We start from the raw sequence: 21700 nt of genomic DNA, 5'->3' as shown, positions 1-21700 counted from the left end.
CCAAAGGCGCGGGATTACAGGCTGAGCCACCGAGCCCAGCTTATTTTTATTTTTTTAGAGGCAGGGTCTTGCTCTGTAACCCAGGCTGGAGTGCAGTGGCATGATCATAGTATACTGCAGTCTTGAACTCCTGCACTCAAGTGATCCTCCTGCCTTGGTCTCCCAAAGTGCTGGGATTATAGGAGTGAGCCACTGTGCCCAGACCTCTCCCACTTCTTTAAAGATCTGGTTTCCGTTTTTGAGACTGGCTCAAGTAGTGGGGAAGAGGTCTGAGGTCGGATCCCACCTTCTCTGACAGGCCCTGGATGGGGGCACCTTGCTGCTCTGTGGTACCCTTTGACCCATTGGCTCTTATCATGCGCTTTCCTGGACTGTGGGACTTTAGACAACGGGGTCAACCTTCCCATCAGGACATGACCAGACCTACGTCTGGAAGCATCCCCCAGATGGGAAGTGGACTGGAGTGGCTGAGGGTGAATGCTGGCCAGGTCTGGTCAGAGAACTTGAGGCCTTGCCTACCTGGAGCTGCTGGGACAAGCTGGGGGCAGGAGGCAGCAGAAGGGGACACTGTAGTTGTGTTTGTCCTGGGGCTTGGGGGTCCCAGGGCTCTGTAAGTGGCTCCAGGCCAGCCCCTGGTCCTCGTGGAGCCTGGGAGGGGTGTCTTTCAGAGAAGGAGCTGAAAAGAAAAGTGGCCCTCCTTCTGGCCTCCTGACCCTCTCCTGCTGCCTTCCCAGGTGGGCTGGCGCTGTGTCTCAATCTGCATCTCCCAAACTTCACAAACTGGTACCTGTGAGCCACTCTGGGTCCCTCGCATCCAAGTCCACCGTCTCACCTCATTCTCACCTGCAGCTTGCGGGGAGGCTGACTGGCGGGGAGGAGAGACAGGCCGCTGTTCCCCTTTGCCTCCTGGCCTTCCCTGCAGAGGAAGTTTCTGGGACGCAGGAAGCCCGGGGTTCTGACCTGCTGTTCCATGCCGGATTCCCATCTGCCTCCCCATACCCCTATACACCCCCCTCCAGGCCCCGAGGTCTCAGCAGGGCCCAAAGCCTGTCGGGGAACTTTGTAGGAGGAAGGGGAAACAGAGGCCAGCCAGGCTCCCCAGTGAGACCGCAAGGTGGAGCAGGTTAGCACCGGCCCTGGGGGCCTAAGGGGGGTGCTGGTGACTACCCACCTTCTCCATGGGGTGCCTGGCACCGTCAAGTGGCCGAGGACCACACAAGGGCCTGGGCCTATGCACAGGGCTTCCCTGGGGCCCCTGAGTTGGAGCCTGAGTGGCCGACCCCGCCCCTCCCCTCATGCCAAGCCCCATGTGTGTTTGCTGCCCCCACTTCCCACCTGGGCCAGCAGTGACCAGCGGGGGTGTGCTGACAACAATTCCGCAGTGCTGGTGATGGCCACGCGCTGACTGGACAACTCCTCATCCCATGAGCCGGGAAGTAGCCAGGACAGACGTCAGTCCAGGCCTGACCAGCCCCCAGACCCACGCTCTGGTCCGCCCGCATCCTGTCCCCTGGGCCGTTCTGTTGTCCCATCTGGCCAGATCCTGCTGTCCTCCCACGCCCCCCACCAGGCTCAAGCCATAGCCATCATCCGCGTCCTCGCCCTGTCCCTAGAGCCAGGCTCTGTGCTGGGCTTGCGGTGGAGCTGGTCAAAGCCCGACACAGCCCTGGGAGGCCACTCCATCGCGCTCTCCGCTTTGTGGAGGAGGACGAGGAGGAGGTTCAGAGAGGCCCTCCAGCTTGTGAGAGGTGGGGTCTGACTAGGCGTGACGGACTCCAAGGCCGTGCTCATCTCTGGGTCCTAGGGGTCTGCTCTGGGGCGAGGCTTTTGGGGCCCCCAGTCCCACAGCACCCCTGGTGGTGCCCTGTGGGTTGGCTCAGTGGCTCCCCCTGTAGGTGGGCGCGGGGTGGGTGAGGCTGGGAGGGCAGCCGGGTTTCCCACGCTCATCTTTCACAACTCGGGCGATGGCGCCACTGAGCAGGAAGGGTGAGAAAGAGGACACAGGAAACCTGGGCGGGCGGGGATGGGTGGGCCAGCTCGGCAGAGCCTGGACCCGCAGGCCAGACAGCCGCGGGCTCTCGGGGGCAAGGCTGACAAGGATGGCGACACCCAGGGTCCTGGGAGCCCTGCTCCTCCTGCTACTGGCCGCAGGTGAGCATTGGCCCCGCATCCCCTCCTGCCAGCCAGGAGGGGCCTGGGAGGGGCTGGGCGGCTGGAGCGTGCGCCAGGGACGGGGCCAGGAGGGGATGAGGAGTCGGGACGTCTGGGATGTGTCCTCCGAGGAACCCCCGACCCCTTCCGCAACCCCCAGTCTTGTCCCTCCAGGCCAGTCCTGCCCGCCGGCTGAGCCTCAGCCAGCGCTGGGTCCAGGTTCCCCTTGTTTCCCCACAGTGCCGTATTGGGGGGAGGACAGAGGGTGCCCTCCATGTCCCCACTGGGCTGTGGCTCCCTGACAGGCTGGCTCCGGGACTGGAGTGGGTCCTGGACGTACCATTCTCCAGCTGGCCTCTAGATAGGAGCCTCTGGGAGTGCCTCACTCATTCACATGGCCGCCATTCTGCCCCAGCCAGAGCCCCACTTCAGATAGGGGACAGTCGTCCCCCGAGGAGCCTTGAAACCCCAACCAGTGATTACAGCTTTTGTGAAGGTCCCGGGGTTCTGAGGAAACCCTTGAGACCTGGCAGTCGCTGGGGTTGGGGACTCCGGAAGCTGAGGCCAGACAGGGCTTGCGCCCCTTTCCTGCCCGCCCCCACCCACACCCGCCCACACCGCCTCCTTCTCCTGGTCTCAGCCTACGCCCTGTGGTTCTCGTTGCCTGAGCCAGGATCCACACTCCTTCCACCCCCCACCCTCCCGTCTACACACGAACACCCGGTGCTTCCCCAGAGGCGGCAGCAGGAACCCTAGCCTTGGCCTTGCTGTTCCCTCTCCCATGAAAGCCTCACGCCCTGCCTACCTGGCCTGCTCCACTGACCCTGCCTGGACTCCTCGGTGGGGTCTCAGTGACCCCTGCAGATAGAGGAAGTTGCTCCCCCCACAGTGCTCCCCACTCCAGACCTTACGGGCTCTGGTTTTGCTCTAGGCTCAGTGAGTGGCTTGAGTGTTTGTCTCCTTGTGTGTCTGTCCCCCTGCGTGTCTGTCCAGCACATGGACGAACCTCTTTGACCTTCAGAGAACCGTCTTCTCTTCAAATGCTGGGAGAATCATTAGAGTGGAGAGTTCAGGCCCCAGCTCACAGGAGGATGGAAGGTGGCAGCACTGTCCTTCTAGTGGCCCGAGGAGATCCTGGTACCAAGAGGGCCACCAGGCAGCAGTTGATGGGTTGATTAACTGAGTAATCGATAGCAACTACTGTCAGGTCTTCCTAAGAACCCCAGGCCCTTCACAAAACCTGTAATCACTGGTTGGGCCTTCAAGGCTTCTCAAGGGATATGTCCCCTATCGTGAAGTGGGGCTCTGGCTGGGGCAGAGTGGCGGCCATGTGAATGAGTAAGGCTCCCATTTAGAGGTAAGACTCCTTCGTTTGTGAAGGGTTGTGGGTTTGTCGCCATGCATTCATTTGCCCATTCATTCATTTATTCAAGAGACCCTGATGGCACCCTCCACCGTGTGCCAGGTCCTGTGCTGGTACCACGTGGCCCATGTCCCCAAGGGGCTAAGAGCCTGGTAGAGCGACAGGGTTGTGGTGGGACCACATGTGGGACCGGGCAGCTGGGGCTGAGTAGGAGACAGAGGCAACGGAGAGGGGCTTGCATGAAGAGACACATAAAAGTAGAGCACAGAGAGTGGCCACCCTGAGGCAGCCCTCAGCACCGTGAGGCCTGAGAGCACGGAAGGGAGTGTAACCAGGACCCGTGGAGAGCAGACGGTGAGCCAGCGGGACAGAAGGGACAGAGGTGTGGCGGCAATTGCCTGTCCTCTAACCTGCAGCCCACTCCCCATTGCTGAACCCAGATTGAGGTGGCCAGTGGAGGCCAGGTTCACTCTTGGAGCGGGCTGGGGGTGGGGCCCTCGTGGGGCCCTCCCCTCCCACACGACAGGCCTCGTTCAGGGTCTCTTTGTCTGGGCTACATGCTTCCGTGTCTTCAAATGCTTCAAATGTCTTCAAGAAATAATTGCAGAAAAGATTTTCATCAGTCTTCTCTGCGCTGGGTGCCTGCCAAGAGCTTCAGTTGCCGAAATTTGCAGCAGGCGGCGGGGAGTATCTGTTGTCGCCCACTGTGGGGCACCTGCACTCATTGGTGACCCCTGGGCAGACAGTGGCCAGAGGGGCAGAGAATGGCGACACCCCGTCCAGCTGACGGTTTTCTCCCCTTTCCCCCTCCCCTCCCCTCCTCTTTCCTCCTCTCCTTCCCCTTTCTTCTCTCTGTTTCTCTCCCCCTCCTCTCCCCACCTCCCCTTTCCTTAAAAGGCAAACACGGATTGTATTACATACCGGCTCACCTCTGGTCCGCCTTTTCCCATGAAGCAATGTATCCTAAATGTCTTGACATTCCATTACGCAAAAATGTAAAGTTCCTTTCTAAGCTAATTAAAATGACATTGCCACATACAGAGCTGAGGATCACAAAATTCACTCTAAAATGTTTATTTTTTTGCCTTGCATTTACTCTGTTCAGCCATTATTTTGACCGTGTATTTTATGTTTTGTCTGATGACTTAAAATGAACGAGTTTCTTTTAAATTGTGAAAGTAGCATGGTCTTTTAAAAATCAAACACCAGAGAAGGGAATAAAGACCAGAAAGCAAGAAGGCAAGCAGCCGCTGCCTGCCTCCCAGCACACCTGTCCCAGAGACAGGGCCCTTCTCAGCTCCTGGGGGCCAGCTGGAAGGGGAAGGTGCATGCGGAGTCACACCCGCTTCTCACCTCCACGTGGGGGAAGAAGAGGGCAAGGCAGCTCAGAGTAGAAGTCATGCAAGCGGCTGGCAAATATACAAGTAGATGCTCAAACTCTTAAATTAAAACAGATTGAGGCTGGGCACAGTGACTGAAGCCTGTAATCCCAGCCCTTTGGGAGGCCGAGATGAGAGGATTGCCTGAGCCCACGGGTTTGGGCAACTTCGCAAGACCTTGTCTCCACAATAAATAAATTTTAAAAATTAGCTGGGTGCGGTAACGGGCGCCTATAGTTCTGGCTACTTGGAAGACTGAGGCAGAAGGATTGCCTGAGCCCAGCAGGCGGAGGCTGTGGTGGTTGTGAGCATGCCACTGCACTCCAGCCCGGGCCACAGAGTGAGACTCCAACTCAAAAAAAAAAAAATTTTTAAACGAGGTGGAAAGCTCTTCAAGAAATATTGCTAAGTGATCCCAATTCATGTAAATTTAAAAGGGTATGCATAGAACATTTCCACAACTGTGGGCAATAAACTGTTAAAGGTGACTGGAGCGTGGCCAGGAACCTGCAGGAAGAGGGACTTCTATTTTTCATTTTATGCCCTTATGTATGATTTTAAAAGTTAAATTCTATGTATGTATTACTCTTGTTGTGCAACAGGTAAATATGTAGACACATACATGGATTCAGTGTAAGTACGTAAATATGTAAGTAACTAGTCTTAGAATACAATTCTCGTCTCCTATAATAAATCACAGTGAGCTGGGCATGCAGTCTCATGGAGGCAAGAGGATTACCTGAGTCCAGGGATTTGAGACCAGCCTGGGCAACTTGGTGAGACCTTGTCCCTACAATAAATTAAAAAAATTAGCTGGGCGTGGTGGCACACGCCTATGGTTCCAGCTACTTGAAAGGCTGAGGTGGAAGGATCAACTGAGCCCAGCGGGTCGAGGCTGCAGTGGCTGTGAGCGTGCTGCTGCACTCCAGCCTGGGAGACAGAGTGAGATTCTGACTCAAAAATAAAAATAAATAAGTAAATAAATAAATCACAGTGGCCCTCTGAATACCTACAGTGAGTTATGTCCTCTATGTGTGGTATCTCTAATCTCCCTCGAAACTTGCCAGGAAGGTGCTAACCCCATTTTGCTGATGAGAAGATTGAGCCTCAGGGAGTTTAAGCAACTTGCTTGAGGATGGACAGCTATTAAGTGACCCAAGCCCCCTCCATGCCCTATATCAGACAAAAGGGAATTGAAGTAGAAGCCTCTCATTCTAGTCTCTGGTTCTGGGGCAGCCTCCAGCTGGTCGGTGACCTTGCTCACATCATTGTGCTCCAGGGGACTTTGTTTGATGTCTTTGCTGCCTCCCCCAGGAGGTAGCTGTGAGGCCTGGAAAGTGACTGTGGGGGAATGAGGCAAACCGAGACAGAACACATCCATGAGTAGTACCATGAGGCCATAGTTGCAAGCGTTTTGGAAGGTCCAATATGGAACAACAGTGAAAAGTCAGGCCAACTTCCTGAAGGAGGTGGTAAAGGAGTGTTAGTACTAACATATGAAACCTTTTATCTACAGAGCCATGTGCCAGACACTTCATACATGCTTTCCCCAAAACCTCCCACCAGCCCCAGGAGAGGGGGTAGTATCTCCTTTCACCTTGGAAACGGAGGCCTGGGGAGGGTGTGAGTCCAGTGGAGTGCATAGGTGGCGTAATGGATGCCGCTGGGGTTCCAGCCCAACCATCAGCTCCGTCTCCCGCCCTCAGTCAGACCATTGGCGCTCCCTGCATCCCTTCTTCAGGTAAGGGAAAGCCCAAGGCCACCGAGAGGCCCAGAAACACCTGCCTGGGGCTCAACGATGTGGACCAGTACGACAACTTCAACTTGCAAGAGAAGGCCCAGTGCTTCACCAAGTGCAACCAGGAGGGCGGTGACTTCTGCGATTTGGGCAACTTGCAGAGGTGAGGGGGCCCTCTGAACTGGAGTGGAAATTGGGCTCCCTGGAGGGGCTTTTAGGAAGGGATGGGCCATCTGCCCCTAGGGCTCCAGAAAATGCTCCTCCCCTTCCTTTACCCTGCCTTTTGACACCATTCCCCCAACCCAGGGTCCCCCCATGCCAGCAATCAGGGGCCTTACTAATTTGGGGATGCAGAGATGAATCAGTTCATGACCTTGTCCTTGGGAGTCGTGGAGGGACAGACAAGGGCCCAAGTGATGATGACTCCAGGGTGTGATCATACAGAAGGGTGCCAGGTGAGCCCAGAGGAGGGATGTCTGCCAAGTCTTCACAGGGGAGGCAACCCATGAGAGGGCTTTTTAAGGGGGTACATGGGAGTTTCCCAGTTGGACCCAAGCAATGGGGCGGGGGATACAGGCAGCAGAACTTCAGAGTCCTAGGGGAGAACTGTGAGAGTGTAAAGTGTTGGGGGGCGGGTAGTGGAGGCACTGGCGAGCTGGAGTGAGTGGGGGGATAGGACTGGAAATATGGCAGGAACTAAGGTGTGAAGGGTCATGTAAGCTATGCCAATGGGGAGAGGCAGGGCAATGAACTACCCTCAAGACAGGAAGGGTGCAGTCAACTCTGCACTGTAGAAAGATGGCTCATACTTCCGGGCAGGCTACAGGGATGAGACATGGGAGGAGACTTGGCAAGGCAGGACGCCACTGTGGGCTCTGGGTAAGAATGAGGGCTGAGCCAACGCCAGCAGCAGGACCAGTGTTGTGTGCCGGGAAGGGGGGTTGGGGGAAGGAGGCCACGTGACACTGAATCAAAGCCTAAGATGTGAGATAGTCGATGTGAGGGGGAACACCCGTGCTATCTCCAGATGCATCTCTGCCTCTCTCCCTCCTCTGTCTCTGATCAAAATTGCCCATAACTCCCCTGACGTACCCGGACAAGCACCTGGCTTGTAGTTGGTACTTGATCAGTACTTGTTGAAGGGGTGAATGACAACCCCATGTGCTCAGGCCCATGTCAGGATAGTAGTCTGATTAAATAACATGATTTTAGTGGGAGGAAAATGCTCCCCTTCCCCCCTGCAGCTGTGCCTGTAGCTTCATAGCACCTGAAAGCTGTTTGGGGATTCTTCTTTGTGCTGCCCAGGTATAGACCCAAAAGAACTTAAAACAAAGCTCCAGACAAAAGCTTATGTGTGAATATTCATGGTAGCACTTTTCACAATAGCCAAAAAATGGAAAAAGACCTACATGTCCATCAAGGGATGAATGCATAACCAAAATGTGGCATATCCATGCCATGAAATAGTATTCCACCTTAAAAGGAAGTGAAATACTGACATATGCGCAATGTGGATGAATCTCATTAGTTAGGTGAAAGAAACCAGACACAAAGGTTGCCTCTCATACAATCCCCTTTGTGTGAAATATCTGGAGTAGGCAAATTTATAGAGACAGAAAGCAGATGAGTAATTGCCAGGGGCTGGGGGAAGGGAGCGAAGAAGGGAGTGCTTAATGGGTACAGGGCTTCCTTTTGGGGTGATGAAAATGTTTGGGGGTCGGGTGCGGTGCCTCATGCCTGTAATCCCAGCACTTTGGGGGGCCGAGGTGGGAAGATTGCTTGAGCTCAGGAGTTCAAGACCAGTCTGGGCAATATAGCAAGAACTCATCTCTAAAAGGAAAAAAATAAAATAAAAAAGAAAATGTTCTGGAACTAGATAGTGGTGATGGTTCCACATCATTATGTAAAAGTACTTAATGTTGTTGAATTGTACACTTAAAAGGAGGTGAAATGCTGGCACGTGCTGCAACATGGATCAACCTTGACGGCATTGCGCTAAGTGAAAGAAGCCAGACACAAAGGCTGCGTCTCATACAATTCCCTTTGTATGAAGTATCTGGAGTAGGCAAGTTTATGGAGACAAAATTGGTTAAAATGGTAAATTTTCTGTAGGCCAGGCGCAGTGACTCAACCTGTAATCCCAGCACTTTGGGATGCCAAGGTGAGAGGATGGCCTGAGCCCGGGGGTTCAAGACCAGCCTCGGCAACTTGATGAGACATCTCTACAATAAATCACAAAAACTAGCCAGGTGTGGTGCTGTGCATCCGTAGTTCCAGCTACTTGGAGGCAGAAGGATCACCTGAGCCCAGCAGGTTGAAGCTGCAGTGACTGTGAGCATGCCACTGCACTCCAGCCTAGGAAGACAGAGTGAGACTCCGACTCAAAAAAAATAAAGAATTTCTGTTATGTGCATTTTCTTCAATAGAAGACAAACACAGAAGGTCTCTCTAGCCAGAGTTGCACAGCCCTTCATCTTTCCACAGCAATCTCAGGGTTTTTACCTGGATTTCCTGGGCCAGCCCTCACCCCAAGGGCCTGATGAGTACGTGGCTCTGCTTGCAAGACATTCCCCTCCCCTGGCCCCTTGCAGATACTGGCTGAACTATGAGACCCACCTGGTGGAGCAGAGTTCCACTGAGCAGGTGAACACGTCTTCCGTGAAGGCTTTGGTCCGGAACTTCCGAGTAGACAACGCAGAAGACCTGTATTTCTCTTTGAAGCCCTCACAGGTGAGGCGGCCCCAGCCCTGTTGGCCAGCTCAGATCCCATTTCTCTCAGACCTCTGTTTCTAGATTCTAAGAGAGTTCTGTCCTGTGCTTGGTGCCCATTTAGAGCATATCCCTGCCATGTCCCGCTTGGCAGAGCTCTGCCGCTTTGTTAGTGGGTCTAGGAGTCAAGTGGTGAGTGGCTCTGGTGTTAGATTATCCAGGGTGCTAGGTGAGACATTTGAAGGCCTGGGTTCTAGTTCTGGACTTGTCGTCACTTCACTAATGTCCTCTGGGAAATCCGTTTCCCTCTCTGGGCCCCGGAGTCCTCATCTGTAAATGGGTTCCAAGGTTCCTCCAAGCCTAAAATTCCCATGAGCTCTTGCGCCCAGGGGGCACATTAGAAACCAGGCAAAGGGTGCCCATTGGCTGCAACGGGCTCGACAGGCAGACTCTGGATTTACACTGGTCTGGATTCAAATCTCAGCTCTGCCCCAGACCAGTCACTGTGATCGTGGGCAGATTACTTTTCTGAGCCTTGGTTTTCCCATCTGTAAAATGAGGAAAGTATTGCCCACTTTCAAGAGTAACAGGAGGAGCCAGTGAGATCGTGCACGGGGAATGCCTGGCACAGTGAGGATCCTCCATCAGGAATGAGCCTGACAGTGGGAGTCCAGGCAGCAAGGTGGCTTGGTTATCAGTGAAGTCTATCTGGATAGAGGAAGCAGGAGAGACAGAGCTCTTCTCAAGTCTTTCTCAGGTCACCCAAGCAGCCGAGCCCTCCACAGGGGGTACATACCAGCCCCAGAAGTCCCCCACATGGCTTTGGACAAGGAGTTACAAGAGAAGGGAGAAAGCAGGACCCCAGCTCCCATACCTGGCTCTCCTTTATGACGTGGGTAGGAGGCTGGGAAGGTCGGGGCAGCCTGGGACAAGAGGCAGAGAAGGAGTAAAGCATGTTTGGCAGTTGCCACCCGCATTGATTTCAACATTTTGACCTTTCTTTGTTTTTCAAATGTGTTGCTGTTGCCAGGCAGGGCATGTGTGAGTCGAGTGTCCTCCATGTCTGCCCTCCTTCTCTCCCTTCCTGCTGCCTTTATTCTTTCCGTTAATTCCCGAGTCAGAACCAGACACCGGCACCACAGAGCCTCTGTAAACACTGGGGCTGTCAGGACCCTGGCCGAAAGCACACAACAGCTGGCTGTCCTCACCCTGCACACTGAGCTTACCCGGGTGATATTTCTTCCTAGCCTCCTTTCAGCCTGAGGACTCCATACAGGCACATGGTTGGCTCCATTCTCTATCCTGGGAAAACTGAGGCTCCGGGGGCCACAATTTCTCTGGAGTCCCACAGCCTGAGGAGAACTTGGACGGTGCCCTGGGTGTCCTTCCCCTCAGAGGCGGCAGTGCCGGGCGCTGTCCCTCTACCCAGTGTGCCTCAGTTTCTCCTCTATCTGGGCCTGAGTTGGGGTCTGTGGGGTCTGTGGTTGCAGGTTCCGAGACAAGTAATGAAGGATGAGGAAAAGCCCCCTGACAGGGTCCGGCTTCCCAGGAGCATTTTGGGATCCCTGCCCAGCAACAGATCTGTGGTCCGCTTGGCCATCACCGTGCTGGACATCGGTCTGGGAAATGTCTTCAAGGTGAAGAGACTCTGCTGAGGGATGCTCCGTGGTTAGAGGATGGGTGCCCCAGGGCCACCTGCCCCAGCTTGCCCTCACTGGAGACTGCTGGGGTCTTGTCTTGCCATGTTGCCCAGGCTGGTCTCGAATTCCTGGGCTCAAGCAATTCTGCCTCAGCTTCCCAGAGTGCTAAGATTACAAGTGTGAGCTGCCGTGCCTGGCCTCTTGAGAGCTTTTCTAAAGCAACCTATGTTCACTCCAGACTCCAGGAGTCTGAGCACTGCGGACTCACACTGGTTGCACATGCTCAGATGTTTGGCACCCCACGCACCAGTGCCCTTCGGTGTGTGTATGTATATCCTTGTGTCCTCGTGCGTGCACAAACATGCATGTCCTTTTCTAATCCTGGGCACACACAATCACGTGTGCTCAGGTGTGGCCATGTCTACCTGAGCAAGTGGAACCATGCCCTGGCAGAGGTGCGGACCAGGTGTGTGTACCTGGAGGCGTGCATCCACTCACGTGCACTCGAGTGCTGGAGGGCTCACCTCCTAGCAGGCACCCACCGCCCTCCCTTTCCTGGCTGATCTTGGCTCCGCGCCCCTCTAGTGACCAGGGCAGAGGCGCTCAGGGCTAGTTGTGGGGAGCTGGCAGAGGCACAGCTTTCCGGCCAGCTGGCCTAGAGCATAGAGCCCAGCCTGGTCCCACCTAGGGTGCAGCAGGCATGCCCCTCAGTTCCCTGGTCCTCTGGCCTCAGACCCAGCCCACCATGCAAGAGCCACGGATCCTAGAGGCTCCCAGGACCCCCAGTCAGGGTCGGGCTGGGACGTCTCCTCCTGCAGCCTGGCCTCCCACCCCCGTTACAGGGTCCCCAACTCAGCCTGAAGGATGGCGGCAGCGTGTTGAACAACCACCTGGTGGGCCTGAGTGTGGGCCAGACGCCCGTCACTGGGCTAGCCGAGCCTCTGGAGATCACCTTCTCCCACCAGCGCCAGCCCCCCGTGAGTCTCCCACCCAGGCCTGACAGTCACCACAGGGTATGTGGGCTCTGAGCGGACTTGTGCAGGACACTGCATGTCTGTCCCCTACCCTTCCCATCCATCCATCAGGCCATGCACACAACTGTGTCCAGGGTCACATGCCCACACTGCATACATAGGTCCACATGCTCCAGACACCCTCCCACTCTCCTGCTCACGAGGACCGGACAAGCCCACCTGTGTGCACACGGCATTCCACACGCACTCACATGCGTGCTCCCTGACATGCACACTCACACAGGGATGCAAGCCCTCCCACCCACAGCCCCACACCTCAGCAGTGCCCCTCACACTCTGGTCCAGGGCACATGGGATGATGCTGGTGATTTTCCTGTGGGACCCACGGGCATGAGCCTTGCTTTCTACCTGAGGCACACTCATGCTCGGACCCTCAGGAGCAAGCCTTCTTCCCCCCGCCTCTCTCCCGGCCTTCCCCTTCCTCCTCCCTGACTCCCACGACTCTCTGCTTTCAGAATATGATTCTCACCTGTGTCTTCTGGGACATGACTAAAGGTAGGGTCTCCTGGGGTAAGATGGGGGAGAGTGTGGGTTCCCTAGGGGCGGGGCAGCTCCCCCACAGGTTCCTCCTTCCTATGTTCCCCTTCCTTCTGTTCCCCCGGCTTCCTCTCCAGGGCCCACTGGAGACTGGGCTTCCAAGGGCTGCTCCACAGAGCTGGGACCCGAGAGAACTGTGTGCCGCTGTGACCACCTGACCTTCTTTGCCTTACTGCTGGTAACAGCCCCCCTCCACTCTGAGCTAAGCGTCCCGGAGGCTTCCGGCTCCTGCCCTGGGGAGGGGGCTGCCTGCAGGGCCAGAACCTTTGGGGCACGTGGGCCTGGCCTCCAGCTGACATGATCCTGGTTCGGGGTTGCCCACAGAGGCCCGTCTTGGACAAGGCCACCGTGCAGGCCCTCACACGCATCTCGCAGGCAGGCTGTGGGGTGTCCATGGTCTTCCTGGCCTTCACCGTTGTTCTCTACATCGCCCTGAGGTGAGTGGCCCAATCTCTCCCACATTGGCCTCGTGCCCTCGAGGGAGGCAGCAGGGCAGGGTAGGAGGCACCCTGGCTGCGTGCCCTTTTACTGATATCCTCTGTACACCTTAGTCTCATCTGCATGATGGGGCTGGAGGCTGAAATATGTCAGGGCTGTTTCAGTTGCAAGGGCAGACACTCAACTGAAATTGCCTTAAACATAATAAGAAGTTAGTGGCTCATGTAATTGAAAAGCCCAAGTTGCATGGACTTCAGGTCGGGTTCAATCCAGAGGCTTGAAGAGGTCCCCAGCACTCAGTCTCCCTCTGTGTCTCTCGATTTTGCTCAGGCACCCCAGGCTTGCATCATAGCTCCTTAGCTGCTCGGGCAGAAATAAAAGAGACCTCCTCTCTCCAAATATTCTAAATTAAGTCCCAGAATTGAGGGTTTTTAAAAAACATCTTATTTTGAAATAATTATAGGCAGGAAGTTGCAAAAATAGTGCAGTCCTGTGGTCCCTTCCCCAGCTTCCTCCAGTAGACCCACACAACCGTGGTACAGTCTCAAAACCAGGCACGGTTGCCCAGCACACAGACCTTGTTCCGTTTTCATATGCATGTGTATGTGTGTGTATGCACGCATGTGCCCATGTGTGCTGACCTGATATTCTTTGCAAGACCCATTCCACAATGAAGATATGTAGCCACTTGTCTTGCAGTGGCACACTCATGGCCACCCCAGCATCAACCTGCTGGGTTCCAGCGATCCTTCCACCTCAGCCTTCCAAGTAGCTGGAACTACAGGCGTGTGCTACCACACCTGGTTAATTTTTTTTTTTAATTGTAGACATAAAGTCTTGCCAAGTTGCCCAGACTGGTCTCGAACCCCTGGCCTCAAGCAATCCTCTCGCCTCAGTCCCCCAGAGTGCTGTATTACAGACTTGAGCCACCATGCCTGGCCCATCCAAAAATTTTTAAGAATGTCAAGATGGTGACAGCAGAACATTAAACCCTTCTGAGCCGAGGGCCTTACGGAGGTCACACACCTGTGAAACTGGCCTGTGTGTGTCAGCCTATGTGGTTTGGTTTTCTCCTGTGCAAACACCAGAGTTGAGATTTACTGGTCTAACTTGGGCCATATTCCCCACCCCAAGAGGTCACATGGTCAAGGGCTCAGCCAGGCCAGGCCACGTGCCTGCTCTTGAGTTGGACCAACAAAGGACCAATTGTCCCCCACCCCTATCCACCTTGGTGGAAAGTAGGGAATGGTGTTCCTCAGGGAATCTGGGCTGTTTCCAGAAGAAGGGAGTGGGTGCTGGATAGGCAGAAGCAGCAGAGCACTGCAGCCTTGTTGCCCGGTGAGGCCATGGCCGAGGGACCCATGGGACCTGCCAGCTGGAAGGTGCCTGGGGAAGCAGCCCGTGCCCAGAATGCCCCGCCCCTGGCCTCCGGGAGGTGCCCCACCCAGCTCACCCTTGAGTAGCCTGGAGCATCCCTGGGGTCTCCTGCCCTCCCCAGGCCTTTCCACATGCCTCTGTGTCCCCATCCCCACTTGGCCCTGGGCTGCAGCCCCCGCCAGCCCCACCCACTCCATCACAGACCAACCTGCGAGTGTAAGTGGTTCCCCCACCCCATCCCCCAAGCCTTGGCTCAGGACACGGCCCCAGGTCCCACCAAACTGAGAGTGACTTGCCAGCTGGCTGCGTTGCTGAACCCTGTGAGCCAGGCTTGGAGCACCAGGAGGAATTGTCACCAGCTCCCAAGGGTGGGGGCTGGCATCTCAGGTGAGGTGGACATCATCCCTGCTGCCCCCTCCAGGAAGCCCTGGGTTCCATCCCTCAGGTGAGAGCCTTTTGGCTGTGATTTGGTGAGAATCCAGAGTAGGGGTCCCACAGATGGGCAAATCAGCCCAGGACAACACTCTGGGTGGGGAGCCAGAAGCCCCTGCCAGGCTGGTGACTCTGAGAATTCCTGTCCCTCTCGAAGCCTCCTCTCCCGGCTGCATCTTAAGGCTTCACATGCCCCTCCACCTGCCTGTGCACACTCCCTCCACTGCTGGGCCTGAGTCCATGGCACGGGAGAGCCTGAGGAGGCGAGGATGGAGAGTTGCCCCACACTGTCGGGAAACTTCCAAGCCAGCTGGGCTCAGAGGCATCCGAAGATGGCCTCCCCACAAGTTAGCATCCAAGGGGCATTCTGAAGGTTGAGCGGAAGTCAGGCAAAGGGGGTGGGTGGCGCTGAGGGACTGGAGAGGTCTGAGAGCAGGGGCAGCACGTGCACAGTCCCGGAAGGGCAAAGAACAGGATGTGTCTGGGGAACTGAAGGTCACACAGTTTGGCGGATGCATCACGTTGAGGGACACACCAGCAGGATCAAACTCCGCAGGTCGGTCCAGGGAGGTCTCTGGCCTGAACCTCTAGGTTCTCACGCTCTGGCTGCTGGAGGGGTTGAAGCTGGACCATCAGGCAGGAGCTGGTGAGGGGGTGGAGAGTCACACACTACTGGGGTGGAGCTGAGACTGAGCAGACAGGCCCAGTGTCCCATGGGAGCCACCGCCCCAGGAGCCATCTCATTTCTCCTCCCAGGCTTTCCTGGCAGAGGTTCAAGTCAGAAGACGCCCCCAAGATCCACGTGTCCCTGAGTGTCAGCCTGTTCCTCCTGAATCTGGTCTTCTTCATCAGCGTGGGGAGCGGCTCCAAGGGGTCCGATGCTGCCTGCCGGGCCCGGGGGGCCACCTTCCACTACTTCCTGCTCTGCGTCTTCACCTGGATGGGCCTGGAAGCCTTCCACCTCTACCTGCTTGCCATCCGGGTCTTCAACACCTACTTCAGTCACTACTTCCTGAAGCTGAGCCTGGTGGGCTGGGGTAGGTCAAGGGTGGAGGGAATGGCCAGCTCTGGGGATGAGGGAGGGAGGGGGGAATAGCCCCGGGGAAAGAGGAGGGGCTCCCAAGGCTGAGGGATGGGCATCTGGAGGGGGCAGGGAGGGGGACCTTCTGGGGAGCCCTGGGATGCCACGCCTCTTACTCTGCACCCAGGCCTGCCCATCTTGATGGTCATCGGCGCTGGGATCGCCAACAGCTATGGCCTCCACGCCATCCGTGACAAGGAGAACCGCACCTCGCTGGAGCTGTGAGTGGCAGCTGTGGGGGCAGGGGTGGAATTCAGGCCGGGCTTCACATATGGAGCTGGAGGGAGGTGGGGAGATGAGGGATTCCTTAGAAGATAGACCAGACGTGCCAAGACCAGGAGCCTCAGGTCCAGCTGCCTCATGGCACATGGGGGCAAACTGAGGTCTGGAGAGAGGGAGCCCCGGCAGGGAGAGGGAGAACTGGACCAGGAGGCAGAATGCCTCACGCGAACCTGGCCGATGCAAGTCCGTATGGCACTCCTGCCCTGTGCTGGGTGCTGGGTGGAGGAGGGGAGGGCGTCTGGATTCTGTGGCCCCAGCTGCCCCTAAGCCAGGCACCCTTGTGCGTGACACAACCTGCCCACTGACTCCCAGCAGCCCTGAGCCCCGACGGCTGTGTGTGCATCCTCTCCCAGGGCCTGTCTCCTCACCTGTACAATGGGGAGCTGATCAACATGGTTTTTCGGGCCTTTAGTCCCTGCAGTACAGTGAACAGTGGAGCTGAGCTGAGCCCTCAGACTCCCACCTGGTGATCTGGGCCCATGAGTCTGCGCTAGAAGGGGCCGGCAGAGCTTGGACCTGTTCCCGGAGTCTCAGAAACAGGGACCACAGAGCGAGAAAGGTCACATAAGTGCATGCGGTGAGCCTGGTACGGGCTGTGGTAGACTGCCAGTCACATGCCACCCAAGGGGCAGCCAGGCACTGTCCTTCAGGAGGGCATTCACAGGGCTGTCAGGTGTATAGCTTTATCAGAGAAGCAGAAATCCGATACTCCCACCACATCCTCTGATTTTTCAACGGTGGCCACTAATTCATTTTTTACCACATAACATGGAGCAAGCGAAATGTGTCTAGACTGGGACACTAGACTGGAGCCTGTTGGCAGCCCCTCCTCCAGCAGGAGAGCAAGGGTTGATGGGTAGAAACAGGAGGAGCCCTCCTGGTCATAAAACGTCAGCTGGGAGGACCCCGTCGGGCCTCCCAAGTCCCATTGGCCATCTGCCTTCTCCAGGTGCTGGTTCCGGGAAGGGACGGCCATCAATGCCCTCTATGTCACCGTTCACGGCTATTTCCTCATCACCTTCCTCTTCAATGCCGTGATCCTGGCCCTGGTGGCCTGGAAGATCTTCACACTGTCGAGTGCCACAGCGGGCAAGGAGCGGGGGCAGACCCGGAAGGGGGTGCTCACCGTGCTGGGGCTCTCGAGCCTGGTGGGTGTGACATGGGGGCTGGCCGTCCTCACGCCCCTGGGCCTGTCCACCATCTACATCTTCGCACTTTTCAACTCCCTGCAAGGTGAGGCCACTGAGATGCCGCGTCTGTAGCCGGAGGTATTGGGAGGTGGGAAGAGGATTCCATACAGGCTGGCTCAGGTCAAAGGGATTGATTTTAAATATTCAGGGCTCTCGCAAGGATCCTGGACAGCAAAGGTGGCAGGCTTCGGGAAAGGCCACCCTCACCAAAGTAGATACTGTCCCCGCCTCTTTCTCTGGAGCAGTGTGGTCCCTCATCTAGTGGCTGTGGAAACTCCATTCTTCTCTTTCTGCTTGCCCATCACTACCTGTGGCCCCAGATGGCTGCCCAACATGGCCGCCGTCCCCTTCCATGGCCTTCCAAGTCAGGTGTCCATCTCTGGTCCAATCAACCGTGACTAGGAGGGCAGGGCTGTGTGATTGGATGTCCACAGGACATGGACGAGTCCCTAAGGAACTGTGGAAGTAGGAAGTCAGTGATTCCTATGTCACTTAGGAGTTTTTCGTCTGAGACCCCGGCAAAGGGGGAGGAGCCTGGGCATGGGTCCTGTTGTCTTTCCCCATCACACTGGCAGCTCAAAGAGGTGTCACAGCCTGACTGTGAGGGAAACATCCAGGAAGGGAGTGGCATGACTTGTGCCATCCAGAGGGGTCGCTAGGAACCCAGGCATCCTCGCTGCGACAGGAGCAAGCCCACAAGGCCAGACCTGCTCCCAGTACCCCATGAGGCTGTGTGGCTCAGTAGTTGGGGCCAGGCAGCCCCGGGTTCAAATCCCAACTCACTCAGCTCCTCTGACCCTCACTCATCTCTGAATCGGGCCGGTCCCAGTACTTATCTCACCATGTTTCTTGACGAGTGACTGGGAATGCTTGTGTGGCACCCAGTGGTCTTCTGTATGTGGGAACTATATTAATAACCATAGAAATTATGGCTGGTGGGCCATCTGAAGCTGTCCCCGTTGAAGAATTGTAGCCCATGCCTGGAAGATGCCAGGGTTGAAGGTTGGGGAGAAGCACCTTGGAACTACAGGTGATGTCAGCGTTCTCTTCGAAGTCACCTTAATATTTAAGCCTTCACACTTCACCCTACTGAGTGAAGTTGCAACTGGGTCTGAGTTGTTCAGTTTTTGGTTTTTTTTTAATTTTCTTTTATTTTTTTGAGTTGTGGCCTCACTCTTTCTCTCAGGCTGGAGTGCAGTGGTACCATCACTGCAGTTCTGACCTCCTGGGCTCAGGCAACTCTTCCGCCTCAGCCTTCCTAGTAGCTGGTGCTACAGGTGTGTGCCACCATGCCCAGCTAATGGTTTGCTTTTCTTTGTTTGTTTGTTTTTGTAGGAACGAGGTCTTGCTATGTTGCCCAGGCTGGTCTCCAACTCCTGGCTTCAAGTGATCCTCCCACCTCAGCCTCCCCCAACTCTGGGATTACAGCTGTGAACCACTGTAGCCAGCAGCTGTGTAGAGTTTTTCTTGTAAATTTCCATGAAACACACCACAATTTTTATTTCTCCATCACTTTCTGTACTTGCTATAATTTCTTGCACCCCACACATTCCCTCCTCTTCCTGCTGAAGTGTAATCATCCTTTATAGAGATGGTGGTGGCTCTTTGTGTGTTTAAAAATTCCTTTATTTTACTCTTTCTTTTCTGGGACAGATGTGTGTAGATATTTTATTTCCAGGTCTCTGTTTTTCATCCCCAAGTTTTCTAGTTGGTGCAGGTTTCATTCTCGCCTGGCTTTTTCAGGAATTCTTGAATTGCTGCCATGAGCTCTTTCCCCCATCGGCCACTGCCAGCCCAGGCTGCCCTGTTCCCTGCCAGCTCCGCCCAGGCTCACTCAGGCCTCTCCTTCTCCCTACCAGGCGTCTTCATCTTCTGCTGGTTCACCATCCTCTACCTCCCAAGCCAGAGCACCACAGCCTCCTCTTCTGGCACTGCGCGCCTGGACCAGGCCCACTCAGCATCTCACGAGTAGGGGGTTGGCCCCACACGCCTGGACCAGGCCCACTCTGCATCTCATGATTAGGGGACCGAGCCCCGCACTCCATACTCAGGCCTAAATCTCTGTGTGGCCTGGGCGGCTCCTTGCCTCCCTCTGGACTGCCATTTCCTCCTTTGTACAATGTGGATGGTGGGGGAAGGAACAGAGACCAGGCTGGACCTGGTGGCCTCGGGGCTCCCACCCAGATCTGTGAGCCCAAGAATCCACACATGCAGTTTTGCAGGAGTTGAAAGTCCCTGCAGTTCTGAGACCTACCCCTCCCTCCACTAGCAGAGGTTCGCACCTCCACCCCACACCCTGCCCTCATGGTAAAGCCCTCTCCCACCTTCTGGTCTCCAAGGGCCAGAGCCCAGGAGGGGAGGCTGTTGCTGGTTCAGCCCCTTGAAGGAGCTCCAGCCTCTCCCTTCCTCCCCCTACCCATCACCGCCCTTCCACGGCTCCCCCTTCTGGCTGCCTGTATCCTTGGGGGTGCTCAGGAGGCCACTGCCCCTTCGGGCAATGGGGGTTTGTTTTGGGGAACAAGGGTGGGTCCTCCCACCCAACCTGCCCATCCCATCGGGGCCCATCTGCACTGGAGGGACTCCACCATTCAGGCTGCTGCCAGCCCTCCAGGCATCTGGGGACACTGGATTTCAGAACATCACTTGGTGGTGTGCCACCTCGAGCAAGCCCACTCCCTGCCACCACACTCTGGCAGCCATGTCTGACCGCTAATCTGCCATCGGTCACTGTGGAGAGAGAAGGCCGGTGGTCCAGGGCCCTGCACACCTGGGGCACCTATTCATTCAGTGTGGAGGGCCGAGGGACGGGGCAGGGCTGAGGCCCTCGGAGCAGGGGCTGGGCAGGGTTTCCACAGAGCAGGGACCTGGACAGCCTCACGCACCACTCCAGCCCAGGCCGTGAGCAGGGCCTGGCATGTGTCACGCCCTGAATAAACGTGTGCTGGCTGAAAGAATGGATGTCTGCGTCTGGCACCGGCCTGGCAGGGCCCCAGCCAAGGGAGCTTCTCAGGCCAGACCCAGGGTAGGCATGGCACTTCCAGTAGTTGGGCCCCATGTCACAACCTGAGTAGGAAACAAAAAGAGGCAGAGATAATAGAGATGGAGGTAGAGATAGAGAGATGGAGAGAGAGACGTGCTTGTTCCTCTTTTTATTTTAAGAGAGACGGAGTCTTGCTGTGTTGCCCAGGCTGTTCTCAAACTTCTGGCATCAAGTGATCCTCCCGCTTCAGCCTCCCAAAGTGCTGGGGCTACAGGTGTGAGCCACTACACCTGGCTGAGAGATGGACTTAACAGGCAGGCTGATACAGAGAGACAGAGGCAGAGAGACGGCTGCTCCTTCCCCTCCCACCCGCTCCCACCCCCTCCCAGGAGGGTAGTGATTCTTGGCATCAGTCCCCTCCCCAGATCCTCACCCCACAAGCTCCTCCCTCCCTCTGGCCTTACCTTACCAGCTCCCCTCCCCACCCACCACCCACCCTTCCCAGGGTGCTTTGTGGATGCTCCAGCTGACCCTAGTGGACATACCCGCTTCTGCTCCTCCCACCCCACAGAAAGACACAGTACAGGAAGACGAACCCTCACTTGATGCAAGCTGTGGTGTTCCTAGAAGGGAAATCCTGCGGTGCGGACATTACAGCAGTTGAGCCACATGAGTAACTTTTGTGGACAAGTTTGCTGCACTTGGGGCTTATCTTCACAGACATCTGTTTCTTGTGCTGAAGGGCTCATCTCTCTGAACCCAAACCTGAGTAGCAGCGGCTCCACTGCCTGACAGGCCTGGGCTTAAATCCTGGCTCTGCCTCCCAGGAGCTGTGTGATCCTGGACATGTCACTGCACCTCTCTGAGCCTCAGTTCTCCCCTCCCTATAAAGTCCTTGCCTCATCCTGACAGTATTAAGGGAGGTGACAAATACTTGGCTCCTGAAGCCCCCTTTGCTTAAAGAAAGACTAGCCTGGGCAGTTGGAACAAGGAAATGGAGGCCTGGACAGGCTTAGCAACCTGCCCAGCCAGGGCCACTCTACGTGCTGGGTTGAAGCTGGGCTGGGCCTCCCTGGCGGCCGACTCCTCCTCCTGGGGCTCAAGAATTTTCACCTGGTCCTTGGCCCGGTGCGGTGGCTCATGCCTGTAATCCCAGCACTTTGGGAGGTCAAGGCGGGAAGACCGCCTGAGCCCAGGGGTTCAAGACCAGCCTAGGCAACATAGCGAGACCTCATCTCTACAAAACACCAAAAAAATTAGCCAGGTGTGGTGGTGCGTGCCTGTAGTCCCAGCTACTCAGGAGCTGAGGAAGGAGGCTGACCTGAGCCCAGGAAATTGAGGCTACAGTGAGCTGTTGATCATGTCACTG

At 56.1% G+C, this 21700-nt stretch overlaps 1 protein-coding gene across 1 annotated transcript; it reads left to right on the top strand.

Annotated features, from left to right (window-relative positions):
- Positions 1–2099: 2099 nt before the first annotated feature.
- On the top strand, positions 2100–19368 carry ADGRG3 (adhesion G protein-coupled receptor G3). Its single transcript, XM_008068023.1, has 12 exons — positions 2100–2151; positions 6635–6794; positions 9223–9361; positions 10831–10977; positions 11823–11957; positions 12470–12509; positions 12629–12729; positions 12876–12988; positions 15555–15835; positions 16007–16100; positions 17111–17394; positions 19211–19368. Exons 1-12 carry the CDS (start codon positions 2100–2102, stop codon positions 19321–19323), a joined length of 1659 nt encoding a protein of 552 aa, XP_008066214.1. The 3' UTR covers positions 19324–19368.
- The last annotated feature ends 2332 nt before the right edge of the window (positions 19369–21700 follow it).

This window comes from Carlito syrichta, unplaced genomic scaffold, assembly GCF_000164805.1.
Source record: "Carlito syrichta isolate Samal-C Ts95f unplaced genomic scaffold, Tarsius_syrichta-2.0.1 Scaffold309854, whole genome shotgun sequence".
NCBI classification, from domain to species: Eukaryota; Metazoa; Chordata; class Mammalia; order Primates; family Tarsiidae; genus Carlito; species Carlito syrichta.
The sequence above is the reverse complement of the archived record's forward strand: the minus strand, read 5'-3'. Positions and strand labels throughout refer to the sequence as shown.

What these genes read in the sequence shown, in the direction of transcription:
- ADGRG3 (XM_008068023.1), top strand. Translation starts at nt 2,100, where the DNA reads ATGGCGACACCCAGGGTCCTGGGAGCCCTGCTCCTCCTGCTACTGGCC. An exon ending in CCTCCTGCTACTGGCCGCAG is followed by an intron (nt 2,152 to 6,634) that starts GTGAGCATTGGC and finishes TCCCTTCTTCAG; the next exon opens with GTAAGGGAAAGCCCAAGGCC. An exon ending in CCCACCAGCGCCAGCCCCCC is followed by an intron (nt 11,958 to 12,469) that starts GTGAGTCTCCCA and finishes CTCTGCTTTCAG; the next exon opens with AATATGATTCTCACCTGTGT.